General features: G+C 54.6%; 1 protein-coding gene across 3 annotated transcripts in view; it reads left to right on the top strand.

Moving 5' to 3' along the window:
- Window positions 1–24,583, top strand: part of trrap (transformation/transcription domain-associated protein) — a 53,750-nt gene that overhangs the window by 16,095 nt on the left and 13,072 nt on the right. For all 3 annotated transcript variants that reach the window (XM_067244291.1, XM_067244292.1, XM_067244290.1), the window contains 32 exons: window positions 485–604; window positions 871–990; window positions 1,082–1,246; window positions 1,440–1,621; window positions 1,744–1,942; window positions 4,059–4,187; window positions 5,498–5,764; window positions 5,974–6,180; window positions 6,903–7,061; window positions 7,210–7,407; window positions 7,765–7,875; window positions 8,319–8,465; window positions 9,870–10,083; window positions 10,208–10,336; window positions 11,328–11,477; window positions 12,673–12,872; window positions 13,215–13,336; window positions 14,184–14,397; window positions 14,596–14,775; window positions 15,007–15,153; window positions 15,281–15,400; window positions 16,205–16,492; window positions 16,630–16,767; window positions 16,916–17,028; window positions 17,355–17,490; window positions 19,088–19,279; window positions 20,887–21,082; window positions 21,643–21,761; window positions 21,992–22,138; window positions 22,249–22,349; window positions 24,109–24,169; window positions 24,301–24,441. In XM_067244291.1, coding sequence (XP_067100392.1) covers window positions 485–604; window positions 871–990; window positions 1,082–1,246; window positions 1,440–1,621; window positions 1,744–1,942; window positions 4,059–4,187; window positions 5,498–5,764; window positions 5,974–6,180; window positions 6,903–7,061; window positions 7,210–7,407; window positions 7,765–7,875; window positions 8,319–8,465; window positions 9,870–10,083; window positions 10,208–10,336; window positions 11,328–11,477; window positions 12,673–12,872; window positions 13,215–13,336; window positions 14,184–14,397; window positions 14,596–14,775; window positions 15,007–15,153; window positions 15,281–15,400; window positions 16,205–16,492; window positions 16,630–16,767; window positions 16,916–17,028; window positions 17,355–17,490; window positions 19,088–19,279; window positions 20,887–21,082; window positions 21,643–21,761; window positions 21,992–22,138; window positions 22,249–22,349; window positions 24,109–24,169; window positions 24,301–24,441 — 5,112 coding nt within the window. The remainder of the gene's footprint in view (window positions 1–484; window positions 605–870; window positions 991–1,081; window positions 1,247–1,439; window positions 1,622–1,743; window positions 1,943–4,058; window positions 4,188–5,497; window positions 5,765–5,973; window positions 6,181–6,902; window positions 7,062–7,209; window positions 7,408–7,764; window positions 7,876–8,318; window positions 8,466–9,869; window positions 10,084–10,207; window positions 10,337–11,327; window positions 11,478–12,672; window positions 12,873–13,214; window positions 13,337–14,183; window positions 14,398–14,595; window positions 14,776–15,006; window positions 15,154–15,280; window positions 15,401–16,204; window positions 16,493–16,629; window positions 16,768–16,915; window positions 17,029–17,354; window positions 17,491–19,087; window positions 19,280–20,886; window positions 21,083–21,642; window positions 21,762–21,991; window positions 22,139–22,248; window positions 22,350–24,108; window positions 24,170–24,300; window positions 24,442–24,583) is intronic.

The following is a 24,583-nucleotide window of genomic DNA, read 5'->3' as shown; positions in this document are numbered from 1 at the left end:
GTGTGTTCCGTGTTTGTATTCCGTGTGTCGCTCCAGTGGCCTTAGAGCCACTCTAACCCAGTCTAACCCGGTGGTTCCTTCTCACCATAATCACACGCCTTCTGCCATCTAACTCCATCACATAGATGTGTGTAGATAATGTTACTATGTTAGTTTCCTACTGTACTGAGGAAGCAGGCTTCAACACTGTTTAGAAGCAGGATTGCTGGATGAGGGAGCAGTCAACTGTACGGTTCTGCTAGAAAAAAGTTCTTTCAGTGAAAGGACAACTGCCCTGTAACTAGATGATAGCCTAGATGTGACTCCCTTCATCCTGGCTCCCCTATACATCCCAGGAATAGCCCAGATGTGACCTCTGAATCCAGCAGGGACCTACTCCTGTCTCCTCATAGTGCCTGTCTGTTTATGTAGGTCCTGGTCCAGGAGGCTCAAGTGAGGTTAACATGCTCTTTTTATCTCTCGCTCTCGCTTTCACCCTGTCCAGGAGATGAAGATATGTTCAGCCATCATCAACCTGTTCCACCTGATCCCGGCCGCCCCTCAGACCCTGGTCAAACCCCTGCTGGAAGTGGTTATGAAGACTGAGAGGGCCATGCTCATAGAGGTACAGTCTGCTTGGTGTGTGTGTGTGTGTACACGTCTTTCTTTTGCCCGTGTGTATACACAGACGTGCATGTGCGTTAGGGACGGATGATTGAATGACGTTTTATGTTCAGTTATAATTTTGGCTTCCTATGTCAATGCCAAAGTCGATGGGTAGTCGTGTAACATAACGGTGATCTCAATGTTAGGATTTGGGCCTTCACCGAGCAGCCCCAGTGTGTGTCTGCGTGTCTTAACGGGGTCGATCCTCTCCCCCCTCCCCCCCAGGCCGGCAGTCCGTTCCGGGAGCCCCTGATCAAGTTCCTGACCCGCCACCCCTCCCAGACCGTGGAGCTGTTCATGATGGAGGCCACGCTCAACGATCCCCAGTGGAGCCGCATGTTCATGGTGACAACATCTCTAAGATGACATTTGGATTCGGATGTCGTTCTCCATGCACGCGCAGCAGAGTGATATCCCCCCCCCCTCCTCCCTGCAGAGCTTCCTGAAGCACAAGGACGCCAAGCCCCTGAGGGACGTGCTGGCCTCCAACCCCAGCCGCTTCGTCCCCCTGCTGGTGCCCACCAGTACTGCAGCCACCGTGCGGCCCGGCTCCCCCTCCACCTCCACCGCCAGGCTGGACCTGCAGTTCCAGGCCATCAAGGTGAACACACACACACACACACACACACACACACAGAGACCAGACACACACACTTAACGCCGCTGCTAGCTCACGGTGTCACTGTCTTGTCTCTGAGTCTGAGTGGAGCGCAAAATGAAAGTTGTTGACGAGCTCCGGCCCCAGCCGTGGCCTTCAGATGACCAGTGTCTGAGTAACCCGTGTCTGGTCTCAGATCATCAGTATCATCGTGAAGAACGAGGAGGGCTGGCTGGCCGGGCAGCACTCTCTGGTCAGCCAGCTGAGGAGGGTGTGGGTGAGCGAGGCCTTCCAAGAACGCCACCGCAAGGACAACATGGCCGCCACCAACTGGAAGGAGCCCAAGCTGCTGGCTTTCTGCCTGCTCAGCTACTGCAAGTAAGTGGAGGAGGACACACACACACTCTCTCTTTCCTTGTTTCTCTCTCTCCCTCCCTTTCGGCCCCTGTCTCTCTCGCTCTCCCTCCCTCCTGCGTTGCTGACCTCCTCCTCTCCTCCAGGCGTAACTACTCTGAGATCGAGCTGCTGTTCCAGCTCCTGAGGGCGTTCACCGGCCGCTTCCTCTGCAACATGACCTTCCTGAAGGACTACATGGAGGAGGAGATCCCCAAGAACTACAGCATCGCCCACAAACGAGCCCTCTTCTTCCGCTTTGTGGAGTTCAACGATCCGCACTTCAACGACGAGCTCAAGGCCAAGGTGAGGCGAGAGGATCAGGCTGTGTGTTTGTTTGTGTGTTTGTTTGTGTGTGTGTGTCCTATGTTGGCTGATTTGTCCTGCTTTTTAGTTGGAAGTGGCTTTGACTTTGTTTCAACCTTTTTCCTTCTGTTGGAGGTCTGTAAGAAAGTTTGTGTGTGTGTGTGTGAGAGACCAGGTGTTTGTGTTTAGTGTGTATGTGCTTAAAAAATATATTGTGTTGGGGCCTGTATGATGCATGCCGGCGCCCTACACACACACACACACACGTACACACACACACACGTACACACACACACATGGACAGCAACTCCACTGAGTATGTACGGGTCAACAGAAGAGGTTTGCTCTCACACACCCCAGTGGGCCGTCTGGCCAGAACCAAGTTTCAGATTCAGGAACACACACACACACTTGTTTATCGCTGGTGTCGCCTTTCCTCGGTCGAGGAGAGGGGCTGTTGGAAAGAGGCTGCTAGAAGATGAAAAGGTTGGGGAGTGTGAAGTCATATTTCACTCATGTCATCCTTTTGTCTGTGTTCTCTGCTGAAACACCGGAACGTTCCGGGTTCCTCTCAAATGCAGCTCGTGTGCTCCGGTGTATTCTGCTCACATAGTTATTCTCCCCTTAATTGTCTTCCTCTGGCGAGGAACAGATGCCAGGTGTGTGTGTGTGTGAGAGAGACATGCAGAGAGTGGGAGGTAGAGAGTGTGTTTTACCTCCACCGACATTTAAATAATTGACTTAAGCTTTCTCCTGGAATCATGGCACCGTTGGGAGGCGTGTGTAGCTAGCCTGGCATGCCGATGAAGAGAGGGAAGGGGGGAGAGAGGGAGAGATGGAGAGACACAGACACATATTGAAATGGAGGGAGGGACACTGGGTATTGTGCTGTTGGATCTGTCATGGCTGTCTGCCATAGCAGCTGTCCAGACCTCTTCCCTGGACTGAGGTCCACATGACCGAGGAGGAGGAAACACTCAACTGGCTGCTGTTGCATCCCTGTAAACAGTATAGATGATATCGTTTTTTATAGAGATAAGTCAAATCAATGTTTTCTGTTCAACTGCTTTCATAGATGTTGTTTGTGTTGCAAACTACTGAGCTCTCCTCATTCTCCTTTCATCTCTTTGTCGCCCGCCCCCCTCCTTTCCTGCCCCCTTCCACCTCCTTCTGCTTTCCTCCCACTATTTCCGCCCCTCCTCCCTTTCCTTCATCCCTCCTCCCTATGTCCCTCATGGCTGAGACAATAGTTGATAAAAAATGATCTAATAGAGCCATACTCCTCCACACCCGCCCCATCTTCCTCCCTCTAACGAGCTGTGTGTGTGTTACGCACTGTGTGTGCAGCATACGTCTGGCCTCTCCTGAGGAGTTGTGTGGAACAGCCTCACACTGCTTTAACGACACCCATACACACGCACGCACACACACACAGACAGACACTAGCTGCAGGGGGACACTCATCATCCAACGGCACTAGAGTAATGTGTGGCAACGTCTCCCTGATTGATATCACAAAGCTTTGGAAATAATGGGCTCAGACGACTGATTGAGCTTGTGTGTGTGTGTGTTTTACTGGTTAATGTTAAGGGCTGGAGTATGTGCGGCAGAATCGGTGTCTCTCTAACGAGGCCCAACATTTGAGAGTTCATTAAGAGATTTGAAGCAACTGCAGTCGTTTACTGAGAGCGAGGCTTTCTCTGCTCATACATCTGCCCACCTGTCAGCCGCCACGCGCCTCTTCCCCCTCCTGCAGAGGGGCGTTCACAGCGAGGGACGGGGCGAGGGGCGGGGCGAGGGACGGGCGAGGGATGGGCGAGGGGCAGGGCGAGGGGCAGGGCGAGGGACGGGCGAGGGGCAGGGCGAGGGGCAGGGCGAGGCACATTGCTCTTTGTTTCTTTTGACTGCCTTGTCACCTGCAGCTGCTTCTTCATTCGCTGAGAGAGGACAGGAGGAATGTTGATAGACCCTAGGTTTGCTGTTTCCTGGGCATATCTGTTAAAGTACCTGTGTCCAGGATGTCTGAGTGTGTGTGTGTTTATCTGTGAGTGTCTCTTGTGTCTGTGTGTGTGCCCTCGGCTGACCCCCTGTGTTGCTCCTGCTTCCTGTCCTCCAGGTGTTGCAGCACATCCTGAACCCAGCCTTCCTCTACAGCTTTGAGAAGGGGGAGGGGGAGCAGCTCCTGGGCCCCCCCAACCCTGAGGGAGACAACCCCGAGAGCATCACCAGCGTCTTCATCACCAAGGTAACCACCTACCCACACTTTCACACGTACAGACACACATACACACACACATGCACGCTCTCTGACAGGCTCACACACACAAACATCCATCTCTCCCCCCCCCCCCCTTATCATTCCACCAGGACTCTGTCCCTGGTCATCCCTTTATTCTCCTTCAACCTTTCCTCCATGCTCATTCTCTCTCTCACTCATCCTCCTGTCCCTCGTCCATCCTGCGGCTCTTCTGTCCTCTTGTCGTCACCTCCCTCGTCCCTCTCTCCTCCCATTATGGGTTCCATCCATCAGGCCAGACCATAATGTCTTGCTCTGGGTGAGGTAAATGTCAGCGTTGCCATAGTGAAAGGTCAGTGTTTGTTTGCGTAAGTGTAAATGAGACCACAGGCTAGGCGCACCCAGCAGTGTTGAATGTTCCGGTATGGTTTGAGCTCACACACACCGCCCACACACACACAACACAAAGAAGAAAAATAAAAATAACGGAACGTTTTTAGTCAGGATCATGTTCCACGGAATAGTGTCTAGGCAAATAGACCGTCCCCCCTCTCATCATAGTAGACCTGGGAAGACGACAAGGACACGCATCAACTGGTAACCCGCACATATCAGATCACAGGATCAAGCTGACCTCAGATTCCCCCCCCCTCCCCGACTGTCTGTGATGTGTAACCCCCCCCCCCCCCCCCCCCCCCCCCCGACCGTCTGATGTGTAACCCCCCCCCCATGACCGTCTGATGTGTAACCCCCCCCCCCATGACCGTCTGATGTGTAACCCCCCCCCGACCGTCTGATGTGTAACCCCCCCCCCCCCCCCCGACCGTCTGATGTGTAACCCGTCGTCCCCCCCATGACCGTCTGATGTGTAACCCGTCGTCCCCCCCATGACCGTCTGATGTGTAACCCGTCCCCCCCATGACCGTCTGATGTGTAACCCGTCCCCCCCCATGACCGTCTGATGTGTAACACCCCCCCCCCCCCCCATGACCGTCTGATGTGTAACCCCCCCCCCCCCATGACCGTCTGATGTGTAACACCCCCCCCCCCCCCATGACCGTCTGATGTGTAACCCCCCCCCCCCCCCATGACCGTCTGATGTGTAACCCCCCCCCCCCCCCATGACCATCTGATGTGTAACCCCCCCCCATGACCGTCTGATGTGTAACCCGTCCCCCCCCATGACCGTCTGATGTGTAACCCCCCCCCCCCCCCCCATGACCATCTGATGTGTAACCCCCCCCCCCCCCCATGACCGTCTGATGTGTAACCCCCCCCCCCATGACCGTCTGTGATGTGTAACCCCTCCCCCTCCCCAGGTGCTGGACCCGGAGAAGCAGGCTGACCTGCTGGACTCCCTGCGCATCTACCTGCTCCAGTTCTCCACCCTGCTGGTGGAGCACGCTCCACACCACATCCACGACAACAACAAGTCCCGCAACAGCAAGCTGCGGCGCCTCATGACCTTCGCCTGGCCCTGCTTGCTGCCCAAGGCCTGCGTGGACCCCGCCTGCAAGTACAGCGGGCACCTCCTCCTCGCGCACATCATCGCAAAGTTCGCCATCCACAAGAAGATCGTCCTGCAGGTGAGGAGGAGGAGGAGGAAGAGGGGTGGTGGGGTGGTGGAGAAGCTGAGGTGAAGTTCACACACGGGGTCGAGGAAGGAAGGATCTTCTGACGAGAGCTCTGTGTGTGTGTGTGTGTGTGTGTGTGTGTGTGTGTGTGTGTCTGTGTGTGTGTCTCTCTGTGTGTGTGTGTGTGTGTGTGTGTGTGCGCTCCCTCCCGTGGCCCCCAGGTCTTCCACAGCCTGCTGAAGGCCCACACCATGGAGGCGCGGGCCATCGTGCGGCAGGCCATGGCCATCCTGACGCCGGCCGTTCCCGCCCGCATGGAGGACGGCCACCAGATGCTGACCCACTGGACCCGCAAGATCATCGTGGAGGAGGGCCACACCGTGCCCCAGCTGGTGCACATACTGCACCTCATAGTGCAGCACTTCAGGGTGGGCACGCACACAACCTTCACAGGCACACACACACTTTCACAGGCACACACACACTTTCACAGGCACACACACACTTTCACAGGCACACGCATACGTTCTGAGTATATATTTAGAGGCAGCCGCATATCCGCTACGGAAACCTCCAAACCCATATGTGTACGCACGTCATTCATCACTGGTCCTCGGATAGGCGCACACACACACACACACACACACACGCCCACAGACACACAACCTGTCTCATCGTAATCATCCTGGCTGGCCTTGGTAAGTGACATTTAGTGAGAGTGGATTGGTGTGTATGAGCTCCCCTCCATCCATTCTCTGACACGCCGCTCTCTCTGCCTCCATGACTAATCCATACTAATCACATCAGCATAATCACACCAGGGACTCTCACTGGAAAATGATAGGCAGCTGTGTGTGTGTGTGATGGACAGGCCCTAGCCCCTCTGCTGGGCCCAGTCAGCCATCAGCAGTAATTACCCTCCATTTTGAAGATGTGAACGGCTTTCATATCATCTAGCCTATACTGACAGCCTTCAGATTGGAGTCTGATCTCTCTCTCTCTGTGTGTGACAATTTGTGTGGACCTAAACGTCAAGCATAAGAGTCAGACTGGGTACATCGTGAGGCTAACGGTCGCCGGTTCAGAATTGAGCGTCCTAGTAATGCTGCTGTTCTTCTGTAACCTGCCCCCCCCCCCCCCACACACACAGGTGTACTACCCAGTCAGGCACCACCTGGTGCAGCACATGATCAGCGCCATGCAGCGCCTGGGCTTCACGCCCAGCGTGACCATCGAGCAGAGGAAGCTGGCCGTGGACCTGGCCGAGGTCGTCATCAAGTGGGAGCTGCAGAGGATCAAGGACCAGCAGGTGAGAGAGTCGAGACGGGCCCGCACACACACACACACACACACACACGTGCACTCTACACTCCCATCACTACCCCCTCCCCTCACTGCTTCCCAGTAGAACTGTAAGGTATCATGACATGATGGGTAACTCTCTCCCCCCCCCTCAGCCTGAGTCGGAGGCTGACCCCGCCCCCTCTGGAGAGGGCTCCTGCCCTGCGACAGGAGCCGGGGTGAAGAGGGGCCTCTCCATGGACGCTGCCTCCTCCTCCTCTTCCTCCTCCTCGTCCGCCTCCTCCTCCTCCGCCGCCGCCACTCCCGGGCCGGACGCCAAGAGGTTCCGCACCGCCGCCGGCGCCGTGTCCACGGTAACAGCACCCAAACCACCGGTAAAGGAGGCAGAGCAGACCTGGGGCTGAACCCGCTGATACACCTCTCAATGGAGATTCTGTCCTTCTCCACCTCCCTCTGACCCCCCTCCCTTTCCCTGTTTCTATCTCTCTCTCTCTTGCCCTCTCTCTGGCTCTTTGTTGTTCTCCCGCTCGCTCTCCCCCCCCAATGGAGGTTTGTTATAGTAACTTGATATGGGTCTGTGAAGCCAGCATGTACAACATCTTCCATCTCTTTTCTCACACTTGTCATCCCTCTTTCTGGTTTGTATTGGTATATAAAATGTGTTTGTGCATGCTCTAAGATGGTACCAACGTTCGTGTGTGTGTGTCTAGGTGTTTGGCCGTAGTCAGTCCATGCCAGGCACGGAGACCCTGCTCACCAAGCCGGTAGAGAAACAACACACTGACACCGTGGTCAACTTCCTCATCAGGATCGCCTGCCAGGTAACACACACACACACACACACGACTCCCTCAGACCACCTGGTCTCAGTGGTCTAGATAGGACACCATTGACAGTCATGCGCACACACACGCACACACACACACAGAGATTTGAGCAGGGCAGGCGCCCTCTGGTTGTTACAAACACAGCTGTCCCCTGCACGCAGTGACAGAGCTGTCCTTGGTTGTGTTGGGGCTGTCACCTTGACTAGACTGTAGGGGTCACCAGACTGTACCTACACACTGGGACGTCTGCCACACACACACACACACACACACACACACACACACACACACACACACAGGACCGAGACCCCTGGACATGCATGGGATACCTAATACCACCGTGATGGGACCGGAGTTCTGGTGGTTACAATCAGGCTGATGAGGATGTTGCTGTGGAAATGGTGACCGTGATGATGATGAGGCCCCTCCCCCCCCAGGTGAATGACAGCACCAGCGTGGCCGGCTCCCCAGGAGAGCTGTTGTCACGGCGCTGCGTGAGCCTGATGAAGACTGCTCTCAGACCCGACATGTGGCCCAGGGCGGAGCTCAAACTGCAGTGGTTCGACAAGCTGCTCATGACCGTGGTAAGTCCCTCCTCTGCTCCGCTGTGCTCTGCTGTCCTGGTCCTGTATCTCCCTGGGCCTCGTCTCTCCAGGAGCACTGAACACACGCCAGGTGTGTTCCCCCTGGTGCGTGTGTGCTGTCCTGGGGGAGGCCCTCCTCTTCCAAGCTGTCCGCGGCTCCAATCCAGTCGTGTGTCTGTGTCGTCGCCGTGGCCCCCAGAGCTCCGCGTGGCGGTCGACTCGCCCTCTCTCAGCCCAGCATCCTGGCCATGGCGTCTGGCTGTGTTTTGGGCTCCAGCACTTTTGTCTCTTATCTGTAATACGGTGACTGGAGGCGGCGCGGCAGTTAATGACTAAATAATGACAGCAGGGAGATAACCGGAGTCCACCAGGACTGCACTGCCCTCCTCTCCCACCTGTTATCCTCCTGTTCAAATCCCCACTCTCTCTCTCTCTCTCTCTCTCATTTTCACCCACTCTCCATCCCATTCTCCAGAGGTTATCTCAGCTGAGCTTCGTGTCTTGTCTGTCTGACTGCAGCTTAAATGTTTTGCAACCCCCCCACCCTCTTCTCTCCTCTTCCCCCCACCCCGCCTCTTCTCCTCCCACTCTCCTCCTCCTCTCCTACGCCCTCTAATGTCGTCTGATCCACTACACCCCCCCCCCCCCCCCCCCGACCTATTGTCTTCCCAAATCTCTGAGCCCCGCTCCCCAGGGACAGAGCAGGACTGGCCAACAGCCTTATCCAGTCTAATGAACAAGTCTCTAAATTAGATTTGCTTTGTATGATCTCATTCTTCAGCCTTGTCACAGATTAAGGAGCTGGTACAGACACACACACACACACACACACACACAAAGGGGCATGGAGTAACAATGAATACACACACACACAACCCACCCTTCTCCCAGCCCCCCTGAGACCAGGCTCCATTTTGTTTCAGGAAACTCAGATCGATTGTCCCCAGGTTAGGTCAGAGCCTTATCACATGAGTCACCTTGTTTATTAGGCTGGATTAGCCCTGGGATCTGTCTAGATTAGCTCTAATCTTTATCAGATGAACCTCCCCCTGCTGCTCTGGGGGGGTCGATGACTGTTTAGACGACATTTAACAACAGCTTCTGGTCATTGTTCTGTAATTGCTGGTAATCTCTCGGGTTTTGTTGAAGCGTTGTGTATGCTGATTTGGTTTGTATTTTCTAATGTGACAAAGCTCTCTCTTTCTCCTTTCTTCCCATCTTCTGTTTTTCACCATTGCCACACCTCGATCATTTCCTAACCCTCCTTCCCCTCTGTCGTTGGCTCCCCTCCCTCCCTCCCTCCCTCCCTCCCTCCCTCCCTCCCTCCCTCCCTCCCTCCCTCCCTCCCTCCCTCCCTCCCTCCCTCCCTCCCTCCCTCCCTCCCTCCCTCCCTTCCCCCTCCAGGAGCAGCCAGCCCAGGCCAACTTCTCCAACATCTGCACAGGCCTGGAGATCCTGTGCTTCCTGCTGACGGTGCTCCAGTCCCCGGCCATCCTGGCCCACTTCAAGCCCCTGCAGAGGGGCATCGCCGCCTGCATGACCTGCAGCAACACCAAGGTCCTCCGGGCCGTCCACTCCCTGCTGTCCAGGCTCATGAGCATCTTCCCCACTGAGCCCAGTGAGTTTGGACGACACACACACACGTGGAGTCACTCACACACACATCTGGACTGACACACTCAGAGGCTTCCATTCTATGTCGGCGGCATTTCTGTCCTCTGAAGCGTTTCTCTCTCTCTCAGGTACTTCCACCGTGGCGTCTAAGTACGAGGAGCTGGAGTGCCTGTATGCTGCCGTGGGAAAGGTCATCTACGAGGGCCTCACCAACTACGAGAAGACCACCAGTAGTGCTAACCCTACCCAGCTGTTTGGTGAGACCCTTTTCCATCTCTCTCACTTTCCCCCCTCACGCTTAATAACTTTCACTAACACACATGGGGCTCCCTGAGTCCAGCCGGCAAGGCTGTGAGTGTCTCCAGCCTGGAGCACAGGGCTAGCATCTGGCCTCTCAGAGAGAGGCTGGGCGTCTAGGGACCAGATCTGTTACACACACACACACACACATACACGCAATCTCCCTTTTCGCCCCTTCTCCAAATATGCAGCCAGATGCCAGTCCCAGCAAAAAAATCCAAATATCCGCTTATTTTTAATACATGAAGCTAAAACTCTCCACTTACACGGCGATGGCAGTTTTTCCATGTTTCTGTCTAAGTAAGTGCAGCATCTCTGGGCCCACGGTGACAAATGGAGGGCCATCGAAGAGCTCACGCTATTGGATACGGGCTGCCCAGGACGTCAGCCCTAGTCAATAGGGCTGACTTCCTGTCCTGTGTCCTGGGGGGTAGAGTTCTGTAAGGTGTGTGTGTGTGTGTGTGTGTGTGTGTGTGTGTGTGTGTGTGTGTGTGTGTGTGTGTGTGTGTGTGTGTGTGTGTGTGTGTGTGTGTGTGTGTGTGTGTGTGTGTGTGTGTGTGTGTGTGTGTGTGTGTGTGTGTGTGGTAGGGTACAGTTCCTATCCAGGCTGTATTGATACATGTGTCTGGCCCTGGGTGACACCTCCCACATTTGTCTCCCCCCCTGTCTCTGGGGAGATGAACTGAGGAAGCCATTACTCATGCTTCTCTCTCTCCCCCTTCTCTCTCCTATCATCCCTCTCTCCTCCTCTCAGTATACCAGGAACTCTTGTTATTTAGAGACTCTCTCCTGTGTCCTTGCGGCTCAACTGCACCTCACAAACCAGATGGCCACACCCACAGATAGAAACTTGCTGTGTGTGTGTGCGTGTGTCCTCGACTAAAAGAGTGAGGATGACGACTAAAGTGATACTCAACCCCCCCACCCCCTCCCCTCTGTGTTTTGCAGGAACTCTGATGATCCTGAAATCTGCCTGCAGCTATAACTCCAGCTACATCGACCGGCTCATATCCGTGTTCATGCGTTCGCTCCAGAAGATGGTCCGGGAACATCTGAGCCCTCAGCAGGCCAACCCTGGAGCCACAGAGACCAGCACAGGTACACACACACACACACACACACACACACACCTGCGCTCCCCTCCTACAGATTCAGCCTCACCAGCTCTCCCAGTAGATACCTTACCAGTTCCCAGTAAGGCTGGGCTCAGGTAACCTGCTTTCTCTTTGTGTGTGTGTGTGCGCGCGCGTGCGTGTGTGTGTGTGAGAGAGAGAGAGACTGAGGTCACTGCATTGGTCTCCACATACTCCAGTTACCGGCCCTCCCAGTTCTGTCTGCCCACACTACACACACTGTCCTGTGTGAGTACCTGAACTTGCCTGGTGACATTTCGGCTGGAGGGGGAGGGTTTACACCCCCACCACACACTCAGTAGCTCAGATATCCCCCTATCTCAGCTCCGCTACAAAGCCCTCTACAGCCCTGTGAATGTCTTTGAGGGTCAGGCAGATCCACAAGCCAGATACCACGACTCACTAGGGGTTCCAAACACACACACACACGCGCGTGCGCGCTCACACACAAACACACACACATTATCTTTCTCACACACAAACACACACACATTATCTTTCTCACACACAAACACACACACACTATCTTTCTCACACACTCTCACTCAGGCCAGGTACACCAGTCCCAGGGGGAGTGTTTCTTAGTTCCGGTGTCCTCCCAGCATTGTCCCAGCCAGTGCCTCGGGCTGAAGCTCGCACACTGGCATCTTGTGTCTGCTTAGAAGAGAGACCGCAAACCAGGTCAGCCACTGTTGGAGCTTGAAAGCAGAGACTGTGCTGTCGGGCAGGACCGTGTGTTTCCTCTCGTCGTCTGGCCATGCTTCCAGTAAGATTAGCCGTCCCATGTGTGAAGGACCGGGAAAGACGGCTTTCAGTGCATGCCAGACCCTGGACCTTCTGTGCTTGTTCGTCCACACCCGACACACACACACACAAACCCACACACAAACAAACTCGCTCAAACACCCCAGTGTGAGGCGTTATGGGGTGTTTAGACTGATTCCTCATGACACCGTGTTCTCTGTGGAGGGGAAAACCCAAATCCATAGGGATTGAAAAAACCATGGCAGAGCGTCATCGTAACGAGAGTGCAGAATGAGGTCACATCCGGCAGGGTGTGTGTGTGTGTGTGTGGGGGGGGGGGTGGTTCCATGACGTCGCAATCGACTCCCAGTGATGTGGTTCCAAGCCCCTTGACCCCTGAGCTCTCCCGCCCTCAGTGACCAGCGAGCTGGTGATGCTGAGCCTGGACCTGGTGAAGACCCGCCTGTCCGTCATGAGCATGGAGATGAGGAAGAACTTCATCCAGGTCATCCTCACCTCGCTCATCGAGAAGTCGCCCGATGCCAAGATCCTGCGCGCCGTGGTCAAGATCGTGGAGGAGTGGGTGAAGAACAACTCCCCCATGGCAGCCAATCAGGTGAGAGGATGCAGGCGGATTCCTCCCCCGGCAGGAGGGGGGGAGAAGAGGGGAGGGGGAGGGGGGTGGAAGAGTTAGGGAGGAGAGGATGGGTTGATGGGAGCAGATGAGGGGAGGAGGGGTGGATGAGCAGGGGAGGGAGGCTGGCTGGAGGGGTGGAGGAAAGGAGCAAAGGTGCTTCCACTCTCTTCCTGATGCATTAAAGATAAATGGACTAAATCAATCTGCTTCCTCTCTCATCTTCACGTCCTCTGTGTCTCTATCTATCTCTCTCAATCTATCTCTCTCTATCTATCCATCTCTCTCTCTACCCCCCCCCCCCTCCCTCTCTTCCTCCACCAGATGCCTAACCTGAGAGAGAAGTCCATCCTGTTGGTGAAGATGATGACCTACATCGAGAAGCGTTTCCCTGACGACCTTGAGCTAAACGCCCAGTTCCTGGACCTCGTTAATTACGTCTACAGGTAATCGCCCTCATCAATCACCCGGCCAGCTGTGTGGACACACACACACACTATCCATCTATATGAGGGGAGAAGAGATAGGGAATGAGTGAGTGCAGACACACGCACACACACACACACACAGTTACAGAGCTAGAGAGAAATTGAATATTTAGTGAAAGAGTGAAGGAGGTGTAGACAGAAATAAAGTGTAAAAGGAATGGCTTTTTGGCTGGAGGCCTTGACAAGAGGAGACCTAAGCGTACCACTTACCAAACAGAAAGGGAGGGGGGGAGGAGGGGGAGGCAGGTGGGACCAGGAGAGGGCAGGGAGGTGAGGGCGAGAACAAGAAGAGAGTTTGCCCTTGGAATGGAGCCCAACTCTATAGTCCACTGCCAGACATGATGCTGTGCTCACTGAGACACACACACACACCCACAGGTTTGAGGTGGCCTCCTGCATTCTTACACAGCCACACCTCCCCCCCTTCTCTATTCTCTTGAAGAGGACCCGCGAGGCCCATTCCCAAGTAGTAGAATGATGTAGAAATGATGGCACTGGTTATGACTGCTGTTTAAGGTGAGGAGAAACGGTTTGATGTTTCCAGCTGCTCCCCTCCCTCAGAGAGACAGCTTTACAACATCTGTTTTCTTCCTCATCTCTCTCTGCCCCGGTGTGACCCTCCTAGCCACGTGTCTTCAACGCATCAATCTTTTTACATGTATATTATTATTATTATGTTCTTCGAAATATCTGTCGCTTTGACCATGCTTTCGTTTATTGTGAGAGCTGCGAGGTGAAGATTTCCACCGTCCTGATTTGCCCGTTCCCCCCCCCCCCCCCCCCCCCCCCCCGCCTGTCCAATCAGGGACGAGAGCCTGTCGGGCAGCGACATCACGTCCAAGCTGGAGCCCGCCTTCCTGTCTGGCCTGCGCTGTGCCCAGCCCCTCATCAGGGCCAAGTTCTTCGAGGTGTTCGACACGTCCATGAAGCGCCGCGTGTACGAGAGGCTGCTGTACATGTGCTGCTCCCAGAACTGGGAGGCCATGGGCAGCCACTTCTGGATCAAGCAGTGTATAGAGGTGAGGGGGGCGGGCGGGGCGGCCTGGGATGGGATCACGGAGGTGAGTGGGTGACTAATTGGTTGACACCCTGTCAATCATTCAGGACCTATCTAGGAATGGTGGGCGGAGCGGGTTGATTTGACGGAAGTTTATTTGAATTTGTTTATGATTGGATGGTTCCCTTTCCTTCATCTGATCTCTCTCTGTGTCCTCCAGCTCCTGCTGGCTGTGTGTGAGCGGAACAGCATCATCGGCACCAGCTGCCAGGGCTCCATGCTGCCGTCCATCACGCACGTCATCAACCTGGCCGACAGCCACGACCGCGCCGCCTTCGCCATGGCGACGCACATCAAGCAGGAGCCGCGCGAGCGCGAGAACAGCGAGACCAAGGAGGAGGTGAGGCGTGCGCGCACACACACACAGACACACACAGACACACGCACAGGCACACACACACAGACAGACACACACACACACTCACAGATGAAGGAGACATTTGAGGACGCACACTCAGGCCTACCCATTATCCCATCAGCAGCCTTCCACGGCATGCTGTTCACACTTCCGGACTCTTTCCACCGACCTTCAGCCCCTCCAGCACGTGTAATGACTGGAGTGTTTGTGCAGGATGTGGAGATAGACATCGAGCTGGCGCCGGGAGACCAGACGGCACTGCCCAAGACCAAGGAGCAGGCGGAGAGAGACGCAGGGAACCAGCTGCACATGCTCACCAACCGCCACGACAAGTTCCTGGACTCTCTCCGAGAGGTCAAGGTGAGCTCCTCCTCCCATCCTCCCAACCTGTCTCGATTGCAGGCTGCAGTCAGGATGACTTCCTATGAATATGTGCACCTCTGTAGTCATTGTGATTAAAGATGGTGTGTGTGTGTGTGTGTGTCAGACGGGGGCTCTTCTGAACGCCCTGGTGCAGCTGTGTCACATCTCCACCCCCCTGGCTGAGAGGACCTGGGTCCAGCTCTTCCCCCGCCTCTGGAAGATCCTGTCCGACCGACAGCAACACGTAAGCACACACACACACACACTCCCAGACTCCAGCTGACCCTGCCCGTGTCCTCTTGGCGTCATACAGTGGGTGCGACCTTGGCCATCTCCTTCCCTGCCAGAAACATGCGGTGGCGCTTAACGACGGCCAATTCATTAATGCCAAATAAAAAGGAAAAACTTAACGAGCTTAACGAGGCAGATGCCTGCCGTGTTTATGGGCTCGTTGAGGAGCCCTGATCTCAAGTGATTGAGCCGTTAAGGCCGAGAAAGACTGGAACGAAAAACAGACGTGTTGATAAGCGCGTTTTCACACCACGACAAGGACACGGCCATGAATAGGTTGGGCTTTCACACCCGGCGCTCATTGGGCGTACGCTCTCTTAGGTCACGGCACGAGGAAATCAATTCCAAAGAGAAAATAGAGGATAAAACGGTGTTTAAATAGCGGGATTATGTTCTTTCCCCCCCAGAGCTCACGTTGCCGTGGTGACGGATGGCTGCTTTGTAATTAAGATGTAGCTCGGTCAACAAATAGCGGTTGGATTGAAAGTGACATGTCATGAGTCAATGGGGGGGACATTGAGCAGACAGTATAATCACTGCATCCACTGACACATCACTTATTTCTGTGTAAGGAAGAGCATTAGGGGTCTGGATAAGATGCTGTATGGCATGCTGTGTCAACTGGGACTGTCCTTAAGAGCAGCCGTCTTACCCCTTGCCCTGTCTCCACCCCCCCTTTCCTCATCCCCCTCTCTGCCCCTCTCAACCCTCTCCCTGCCCCCCTTTCCCTCCCTGCCTGCCTCCCCCACCCCCCCAGGCCCTGTCGGGGGAGATGAGCCCCTTCCTGTGCAGTGGGAGCCACCAGTCTCAGAGGGACTGCCAGCCCAGCGCCCTCAACTGCTTCGTGGAGTCCATGTCCCAGTGCGTGCCCCCCATCCCCATCCGGCCGTGCGTGCTCAAGTACCTGGGCAAGACCCACAACCTGTGGCTGCGCTCCACCCTCATGCTGGAGCAGCAGGCCTTCGAGAAGGGCCTCAGCCTGCACAGCAAGCCCAAGCAGAGCACCGACTTCTACGAGCAGGAGAGCATCACGCCCCCCCAGCAGGTAGGTACACCGGGGGGGGGGGGTGCACAGCAGGGCGGTGTGTCCTTCCAGGCAGCCGGGTCTCTCTCTTAGTGGAGGGGGTGTACATGTGGTGGGAAGGCTGGTACGATTCTTCCTTTCCTCTCCCAACCTCCCAGGAGATCCTGGACTCCCTGGCGGAGCTGTACTCCCTCCTGCAGGAGGAGGACATGTGGGCGGGGCTCTGGCAGAAGCGCTGCAAGTTCCCGGAGACCGCCACCGCCATCGCGTACGAGCAGCACGGCTTCTTCGAGCAGGTTAGGCTCCCGCCCCGGCCCGGCGCTCCTCACATGACCCAGAACGGAGGGTTGGGGGTCAATACCTGGCAGAGGTTGTGTGTGTTATAGTCATGCTGTGTTATGCAGACTAGATAACACCGTGGTGTGTGTGTGTGTGTGTGTTCAGGCCCAGGAGAGCTATGAAAAGGCCATGGAGAAGGCCCGGAAGGAGCATGAGAGGAGCAACACCTCCCCGGCCATCTTCCCTGAGTACCAGCTCTGGGAGGACCACTGGATACGGTGAGGACAGGCCCTGGGTCTACAGGCCTGTCTGTCTGTCTGTCTGTATATCTGGATACAGTGAGGACAGGCCCTGGGTCTACAGGCCTGTCTGTCTGTATATCTGGATACAGTGAGGACAGGCCCTGGGTTTGTCTGTCTCTTTTTCATCGGAATGCCTGTGCTTTACTTTCTCCAAAACGCCACACTCTTTTTTTCAATCTTAAAGAATATTAATGATCTATGAGGCTAGCGGTGCTATGAACCTGTTCTCTAGGGGGAGCTGTGGGACTCCAGCCATGTTGCCCCCCCCCCCCCTGACCCATGTCTCTCTGCTGGGTCTGCAGGTGCTCCAAGGAGCTGAACCAGTGGGAACCCCTGACGGAGTACGGCCAGTCCAAAGGCCACAGCAACCCCTACCTGGTGCTGGAGTGTGCCTGGAGGGTCTCCAACTGGGCAGCCATGAAGGAGGCGCTGGTACAGGTGAGGGAAACACACACACACACACTCACCATACACACACACACACACACACACACACACACTCACCATACACACACACACACACCATACACACACACACACACACCATACACACACACACACTCACACACACACACTCACCATACACACACACACACACACACACACACACACTCACTCACCATACACACATGCACACACACACATGCACACACACACACACTCACCATACACAGAAGAACCAGCGGCCCAGTATCACTAGAAACATGTACGCAGAAACGCGCATCCAGAGAAACACACTTGGACACCCCGACTTGCAGCTAGTCTATAACAATTTGTCTCCCTATATATGCCTGGTTGAGTTAACTCCCCTTGTTTATTGAACTGTACAGTCCACTCCAGTGTGTCTGAACCCTCCTGTTGTCTGGGTGAGCTACGGCAGGCTGTGTCTAGGCCCAGGTCCCCCAACACCACTTCCAGAGAGCAGCTCGTTAAGATGAGAAAATGTACTCAGGGCCCGGTGGCAGCCAAATGTATTGGGCCGGTGTGGAGAAAGAAAAAGGGGAAAAAAGCAAGCTAAACAAAGTAGTGTTGGAGGATGGTGATGGTACCTGACACATAACTGATACGGCGGGCACTCATCTCAAGGAGACCTGCTGCACTGCCCTCAGCTCTCTGTCCTGAGGTGACAGCTAATTAAATTTGTCTGGGGCAACGGCGCTCTCCACTTCCTCCCCTTCTCCCCCTCCTCTCTCACTCGCTCTCACTCCTTTCTTTCGCTCTTTTGTTTGTTTTCCTTTCTCCGTTTTTTCTTCTTTTCAATCACTTGTCTTTGATTTCTGTTTATCCATTTCTCTCTCTTTCTCAGTTTTTCTCCCCCTCCCTCCCTGCGACTTGATTTCTTGCATCTAATATTCGTTTAATATATTCTCTACTGTGGAGAGAGTGACTAATTGCTCTGGGTTCTGGCGGCGAGTGATTGGTCCCTTTGTGTGGGAGGGCCAGGCTTCAGGGCCGGCCCACAGGAAGTCGCACGTCCCGGCTTTCAATTACGCCGCTGATAAGGGCAGCCCTGCTCCCAGACAGATATATCACCGGCCGCCTGTGATAAGTGCATGTTGACCGATTGCTGTAATTTTCCTCCTCCTACGCATTGTCACACGCGCACACACACACTCAGGAAAAACAGTCGTAAGACACACGCAGCACTTTGCAGGCACACACACTCTTAGTAATCACAAACACTCATGCATGAAGCCCCACACACTGGCTTGGGCCTGGTGTGGCTGGCAGGCTCCCTGGGGCTGTTGTTTATGTTGTGGTTGAAGCACTCAGGCTCGAATCAATATCTGGCATTGTGCTTTCTTCCCCTCCGCGTCAGGGCAGACAGGCTGATTAGTCATTAGCCTCCTCTGAAACCGTCCAGCGTACATAGTTTACCATGCTGCCGCATGATCACCTGACGGCAACGCCGACATCATGGAAACGAACGGGCTTCCTGTCGGGACGCACGGATCGATCCGAGTGCAATCTTCATCTCGGGAGATATTCCTGGAATCCCAGTGTGTGACTTGTGTGTGTGGTCTCTTCAACCCAGGTGGAGCTGAGCTGTCCTAAGGAGATGGCGTGGAAGGTGAACATGCACCGGGGCTACCTGGCCATCTGCCACCCGGAGGAGCAGCAGCTGAACTTCATCGAGAGGCTGGTGGAGATGGCCTCCAGCCTGGCCATCCGGGAGTGGAGGAGGCTGCCCCACATCGTCTCCCACGTACACACACCTCTGCTGCAGGTGAGACACACACGGCACCATGGGCTCTGTTGATGGAAACAGCATACACACACACACTCACACACACATCTGGGGCGCTCACTTTCTCTGCTGTTCCAGAGATCAGGAGGAAAGGCGGCAGTCTATTAGTGGCGGAGAGACCATTGTTGATAACGCTCAGCCTCTCATCCTCACCCCGCTAAACACGGAGGTATACAATGGAGAGAGATCAGAACAGGAGAGAAGGACTGAGCGAAAACGAGTGACAGAAATGGAGAGAGGGGGCTGAGAGAACGAAGGAGAGAATAGGGAGGAGAGAGAGAGAGAGATAGGCTGTAATTACTCTCCTGACATCAGATAAGGTTTGATGAAGCACCTGCAGAAGAATTACATTTCCATGACTGATGGGCCGTCCCACTGAAGGTTCTAGATGTGGCATCGGCCCATCTTAACAGATCACTGAGAAGAATATTGGATTGCCTCATTTATTTGGTTTCGCGCCGGCCGACTTGTGGAAGCTCTGCTAATTGAAGGTGTTGGGCTATCTTCTCACAGCAGGGATTGGAACCGAGCAGCTACTTTGCCATCTGTGTCTTCGAGTGTGAGTGTGTGCATGTGCGCGTGGTCCAATTCATTACATTTGCAGGGAGCAAAACAATCCAGCTCCCCAGAAGAGTGTTGTGAGGGGCTGTAAATATCCTCCAGTCAAGCCCCCCTCTCCTCCACACAGCCAAGCCTGGAACAGAGACGGTGTCAGCCAGACCGAATCAAGTCATTCCCCTCAATGACTAGGGGATTAATCAACAATACCTGGGTTCAGTATTGATATTGACTGACAGGTAGATATTATATGATTGATCATACACCCCACCTTGCGGAATTGAAACCAATCAATAGTGCCCCACTGCAGCCCACTGGAGCCTCTTATCACCTCATCATTCTCACACTTTCCCATCTTATCTGGCTTTCGTTTATTTTTTTCCGATCCGATGAGCAATTAGGCTTGCATCATTTCTACTCCCTGCCACCCCCCCCCCCCCCTCCCCATCCCAGTAAAGTAGCCGTCCCTACAGGTAAATAGGGTCTAAGTCACTTTGATCTGTCCATCTCTCTTCAGAGATGGCTTGTCCGGGGTTTTAGGGCCCTAAAGCCAGTAATGCAGCCCCTGCTAATGAGCCTGGAATAGACTGGTGCTCAGCAGTCATGCTGCTGCGGTCGTGTTAGAGGACCAGGCACTCCCTAAAATCTCCTGGCCTCTTCCATATCTGTTCATCTTTGACTTCTTCACTAAAAAACCCGCCCTCGCCCCTCCTCCCCGCCTCTCGCGTATTACTTTCCGTCTCTGTCTTTCTGCAGTGTCGTCTTTCTTCTCTGTAACCCGCTCCGCTCTCTCCCTCCCTCCCTGTCTCCCTTTATTCAGCCGAACCGCCTTTCTCCAACTTTCCTTTTCAACCATCCTACTCTCTTAGCCTGCAACCTCTCTAACACCCCCCCCCCCCTCTCTCTCTCTCTCTCTCTCTCTCTGTCTCTCTCTCTCTCTCTCTCTCTGTCTCTCTCTCTCTGTCTCTCTGTCTCTCTGTCTGTCTCTCTCTGTCTCTCTCTCTCTGTCTCTCTCTCCCCTCCCCCAGGCTGCCCAGCAGATCATTGAGCTCCAGGAGGCGGCCCAGATCAATGCAGGGCTGCAGCCGGCAAACCTGGGCCGCAACACCAGCCTCCACGACATGAAGACGGTGGTGAAGACCTGGAGGAACCGCCTGCCCATCGTGTCTGACGACCTGTCTCACTGGAGCTCCATCTTCATGTGGAGGCAGCACCACTATCAGGGTACGGCCACGCCCCAGCTCTGCACGGAAAACGGACACACACACACACCTGGCACACATTCTTAACATCCAGGTGTGTCCTTACATGTTACGCACACACACACACACACACTCAGTAGACAGTGGTCACAGGATGGCGCTTTGTTTGAAAGGCTCCAGTGAGCGGATCCCCTCAGGCTCTCTGTAGCACGCCGACTTCCTCCAAATGTCAGCTCTCCGAAGCACTCTTCTTCTCTGCAGGATTTAACCATCGCACACACACACACGCGCGCGGGCGTGCTTTTGCTCGCCTCTGGTCCTGCTGTGACTTTGAAAGCATTTAGAGAAGCAGCCACCAAAGAATATGTGTGTGATGATGCGTGGAGAGGCCGGGACTCAGCCGTGCTCATGGCCCCTCCCCTGACCTGGGTGCCTGACCTGGGCCCGCACACGCCACACAGCTGCCTTGCTTAACACCACACCACACTCTCTGGACGCGCTGTCCACTCATGTCTGGATGTCCTCCCCTCCCTCTCTCTCTGTCTCTCTCTCTTTGTTCTCCTACTCCTCCTCCCCCCCCAGCCATCGTGACGGCGTATGAGAACAACACGCAGCACGACCCCAACACCAACAACGCCATGCTGGGCGTCCACGCCTCCGCCTCTGCCATCATCCAGTACGGCAAGATCGGCCGCAAGCAGGTAACAAGGCCGTGTTCTGTCTGTGGTGGTTTGGGTTCCACTGTTGGGGTGAAATTCTCATGATGTGCCCCTTGGATTGATGATGCGGATATAACAATCTATAACCTTTGGCCCAAAGACCGGTTCTGTATTTGGAACAGATTTCGCACCGATTGCATGAATAAAAAAACTTTTAGTCAGATGAAATGTCTGTAAGGTGTTTAAACTGTGTGTGTGTGTGTGTGTGTCAGGGCCTGGTGAACGTAGCCCTGGACATCCTGAGTCGCATCCACACCATCCCCACCGTGCCCATCGTCGACTGCTTCCAGAAGATCCGGCAGCAGGTCAAGTGTTACCTGCAGCTGGCCGGAGTCATGGGCAAGAACGAGTGCATGCAGGTAGGAGGGAGATGTGTGTGTGTGTGTGTACGATATGCTAGAAGTTCACTTGAACAAGCGCTTATTCCAGATGTTTTTTGGTTTCTTCTTGTGTTCCGTGCCGGGACCAGGGTCTGGAGGTGATCGAGTCCACCAACCTTAAGTACTTCACCAAGGAGATGACTGCAGAGTTCTACGCCCTGAAGGGCATGTTCCTGGCCCAGATCAACAAGTATGTCCCCTCTTCCTCTCTCTGGACTTGGAGCCCAACACCTGTGGTGGGACTTTTTGGTACACGATGACATCATCAATCATTGTGTCATCAAAACGCGCCCATGACAGGTTCACACTGCAGGGTGTTCCTGTGAAGCATGATCCCCCTCTACACACACACACCTCCCAGCACCCCCCTCTCCTCATCATCTTTGACACAAGCCTGCCCCCGCAGAGGTGAAAGACAAATTAGGGGCATCTTATTAAATATATACGCAACCGAATAATTAACTCACTGGCAATTTGCAGGAATCTCTGGGATCAGCAGAACCGTGTCTGCTCCTCAGCAGGGTCTAATGGAATCATTAAGTTCCTCCTTCGACGGGGAAGGGGGGGTCTGGGGGGAGCATGCCATGGGGGGGTTGTGATTGAAAGTGTGTGTGTGTGTGTGTGTTTGTGAGGGTAAGTGTGGGGCTTGGCAGCGGGAGGAGGGAGGGGTGTTGGAACAGTTAAGCGAGCGAGAAACCTGACGCCCCTCGTCGGTTGTCTTGCTTCCCGCCGAGTCCCAAACGGGGCCCGTTAAGCGACTCCGACACAGGCAACGTGAAGACGACTAGGAGCCCGTAACCAATTACTGTAGGACCCCTGCCACCGGCTCCCCCAAGCAATCAAGACCCTGTTTCTCCATCACTCGCCCGTCTTTCTTTTCTTTTTTTCTTCGATAAGGCCTTATAATTGGGAGCCATTTTAAAAATACATTCACCCTTGTTTTGGAACCGTTCCCAAAATGGAAGCCATTACCCTGAGCCCTGTTGACATTTCTAACAGGAGGCAGGGGAGGGGGGGGGTCCGTCCTGTGGCGCAGCCTAACCTTAATTTATTAATCATTGCCTAAACGGAGGGGGAAGGGGTCTGTTCACACCATGTGCCCGGAGGGAACCAAAGCCGATTGAGAGCATTGAAACAGCTGATGATTCAGAATGCATCTCAATGTCAGCAAAAAAAAAAAAGAAGGATAACGTTCCAGTCAAACGGAGGCCCCCCTCCCCTCCTCCATCTGCCTCGCGTTCCCCGCTATTTAAATGATTCCAAGTTCCAGATTTTGGAACCTGGATAAAGAACCCCTGAAGGAGCCTCAAGTTTATCGTTGCAGTGTTGTGTTTAAGCCCCGGGCTCTTCGGAGTGGAGGTGTTTACAGATCCATAGAGCCATTACCCGGCCCTGCGACAGCCCTGATGGAAGGCTTGAGACGCTACATCTAAGCCCGAGTGTCACCCTGTATTAAACAGCGATCAGCCCACATTGATATCACACCCGCCGGCTTAGCGCCTCGTAAACGCCACAAAGTCCCCGTGACTGATAAGTCCCGCCATCTTAAATGCTTACGCTGTAATACTGGGTCGAGTCCAGGGAGAGGGGGCGGGGAGGGGGGTGAAATATGATGGCTATTCACGTGGAACGCATATTCAGATGGCGATCATCGTCCTAATCTATCTCGCACTTCTTTTCCCCCTCCCCCTCTTTCATTCCTCTCTCTGACTCGTTCTCTCTCTCCCATCTCTCTCTCTCTTCCCTCTCTCTCTCCTGTCACACACCCACCCGTTTATCCTTCCCTGCTTCTTCTCACCCTCTCTCTCCCCTCTTCCCTCCTCATCGCCTACGACCCTCTCATACCTCTTCACTCCCACCTTCTCCTCAACACATCCCCTTTCCCTTATCCTCCCCTGTTCCAAATGCCCCCCCCCCCCTCCTGTTTCCCTCCTTCCTCTCCTCTTCAGGTCTGAGGAGGCCAACAAGGCTTTCTCGGCAGCAGTGCAAATGCACGACGTGCTTGTTAAGGTGAGGTTTGTGTTTGTGTGTGTGTGTGTGTCCGGACTTAATAGATAGGTTGTTTTGTATGGGTAGTTCTAGTGTGTGCTGAAAGCCTGACCTGTGTGTGTGTGTGTGTGTGTGTGTGGTTCTGCTGCCAGGCCTGGGCCATGTGGGGGGACTACCTGGAGAACATCTTTGTCAAGGACCGCCAGCTGCACCTGGGCGTGTCGGCCATCACCTGCTACCTGCACGCCTGCCGGCACCAGAACGAGAGCAAGTCACGCAAGTACCTGGCCAAGGTGAGGCCCATAGCTGACAATCATCACCACTCACCTACCCCACAACACACACACACACACTGACCAGCCCCATCCCTGATCCGGGGCTAATTCACTCAGAGTAAAGGGAGTGGGATCACTCTGAAGTCCTCATCACCAGCCC

The sequence above is a fragment of the Osmerus mordax genome, chromosome 10 (genome assembly GCF_038355195.1).
Source record: "Osmerus mordax isolate fOsmMor3 chromosome 10, fOsmMor3.pri, whole genome shotgun sequence".
Lineage (NCBI taxonomy): Eukaryota > Metazoa > Chordata > Actinopteri > Osmeriformes > Osmeridae > Osmerus > Osmerus mordax.
Note: the sequence above shows the minus strand (reverse complement) of the source record. Positions and strands in the feature narration are given on the sequence as shown.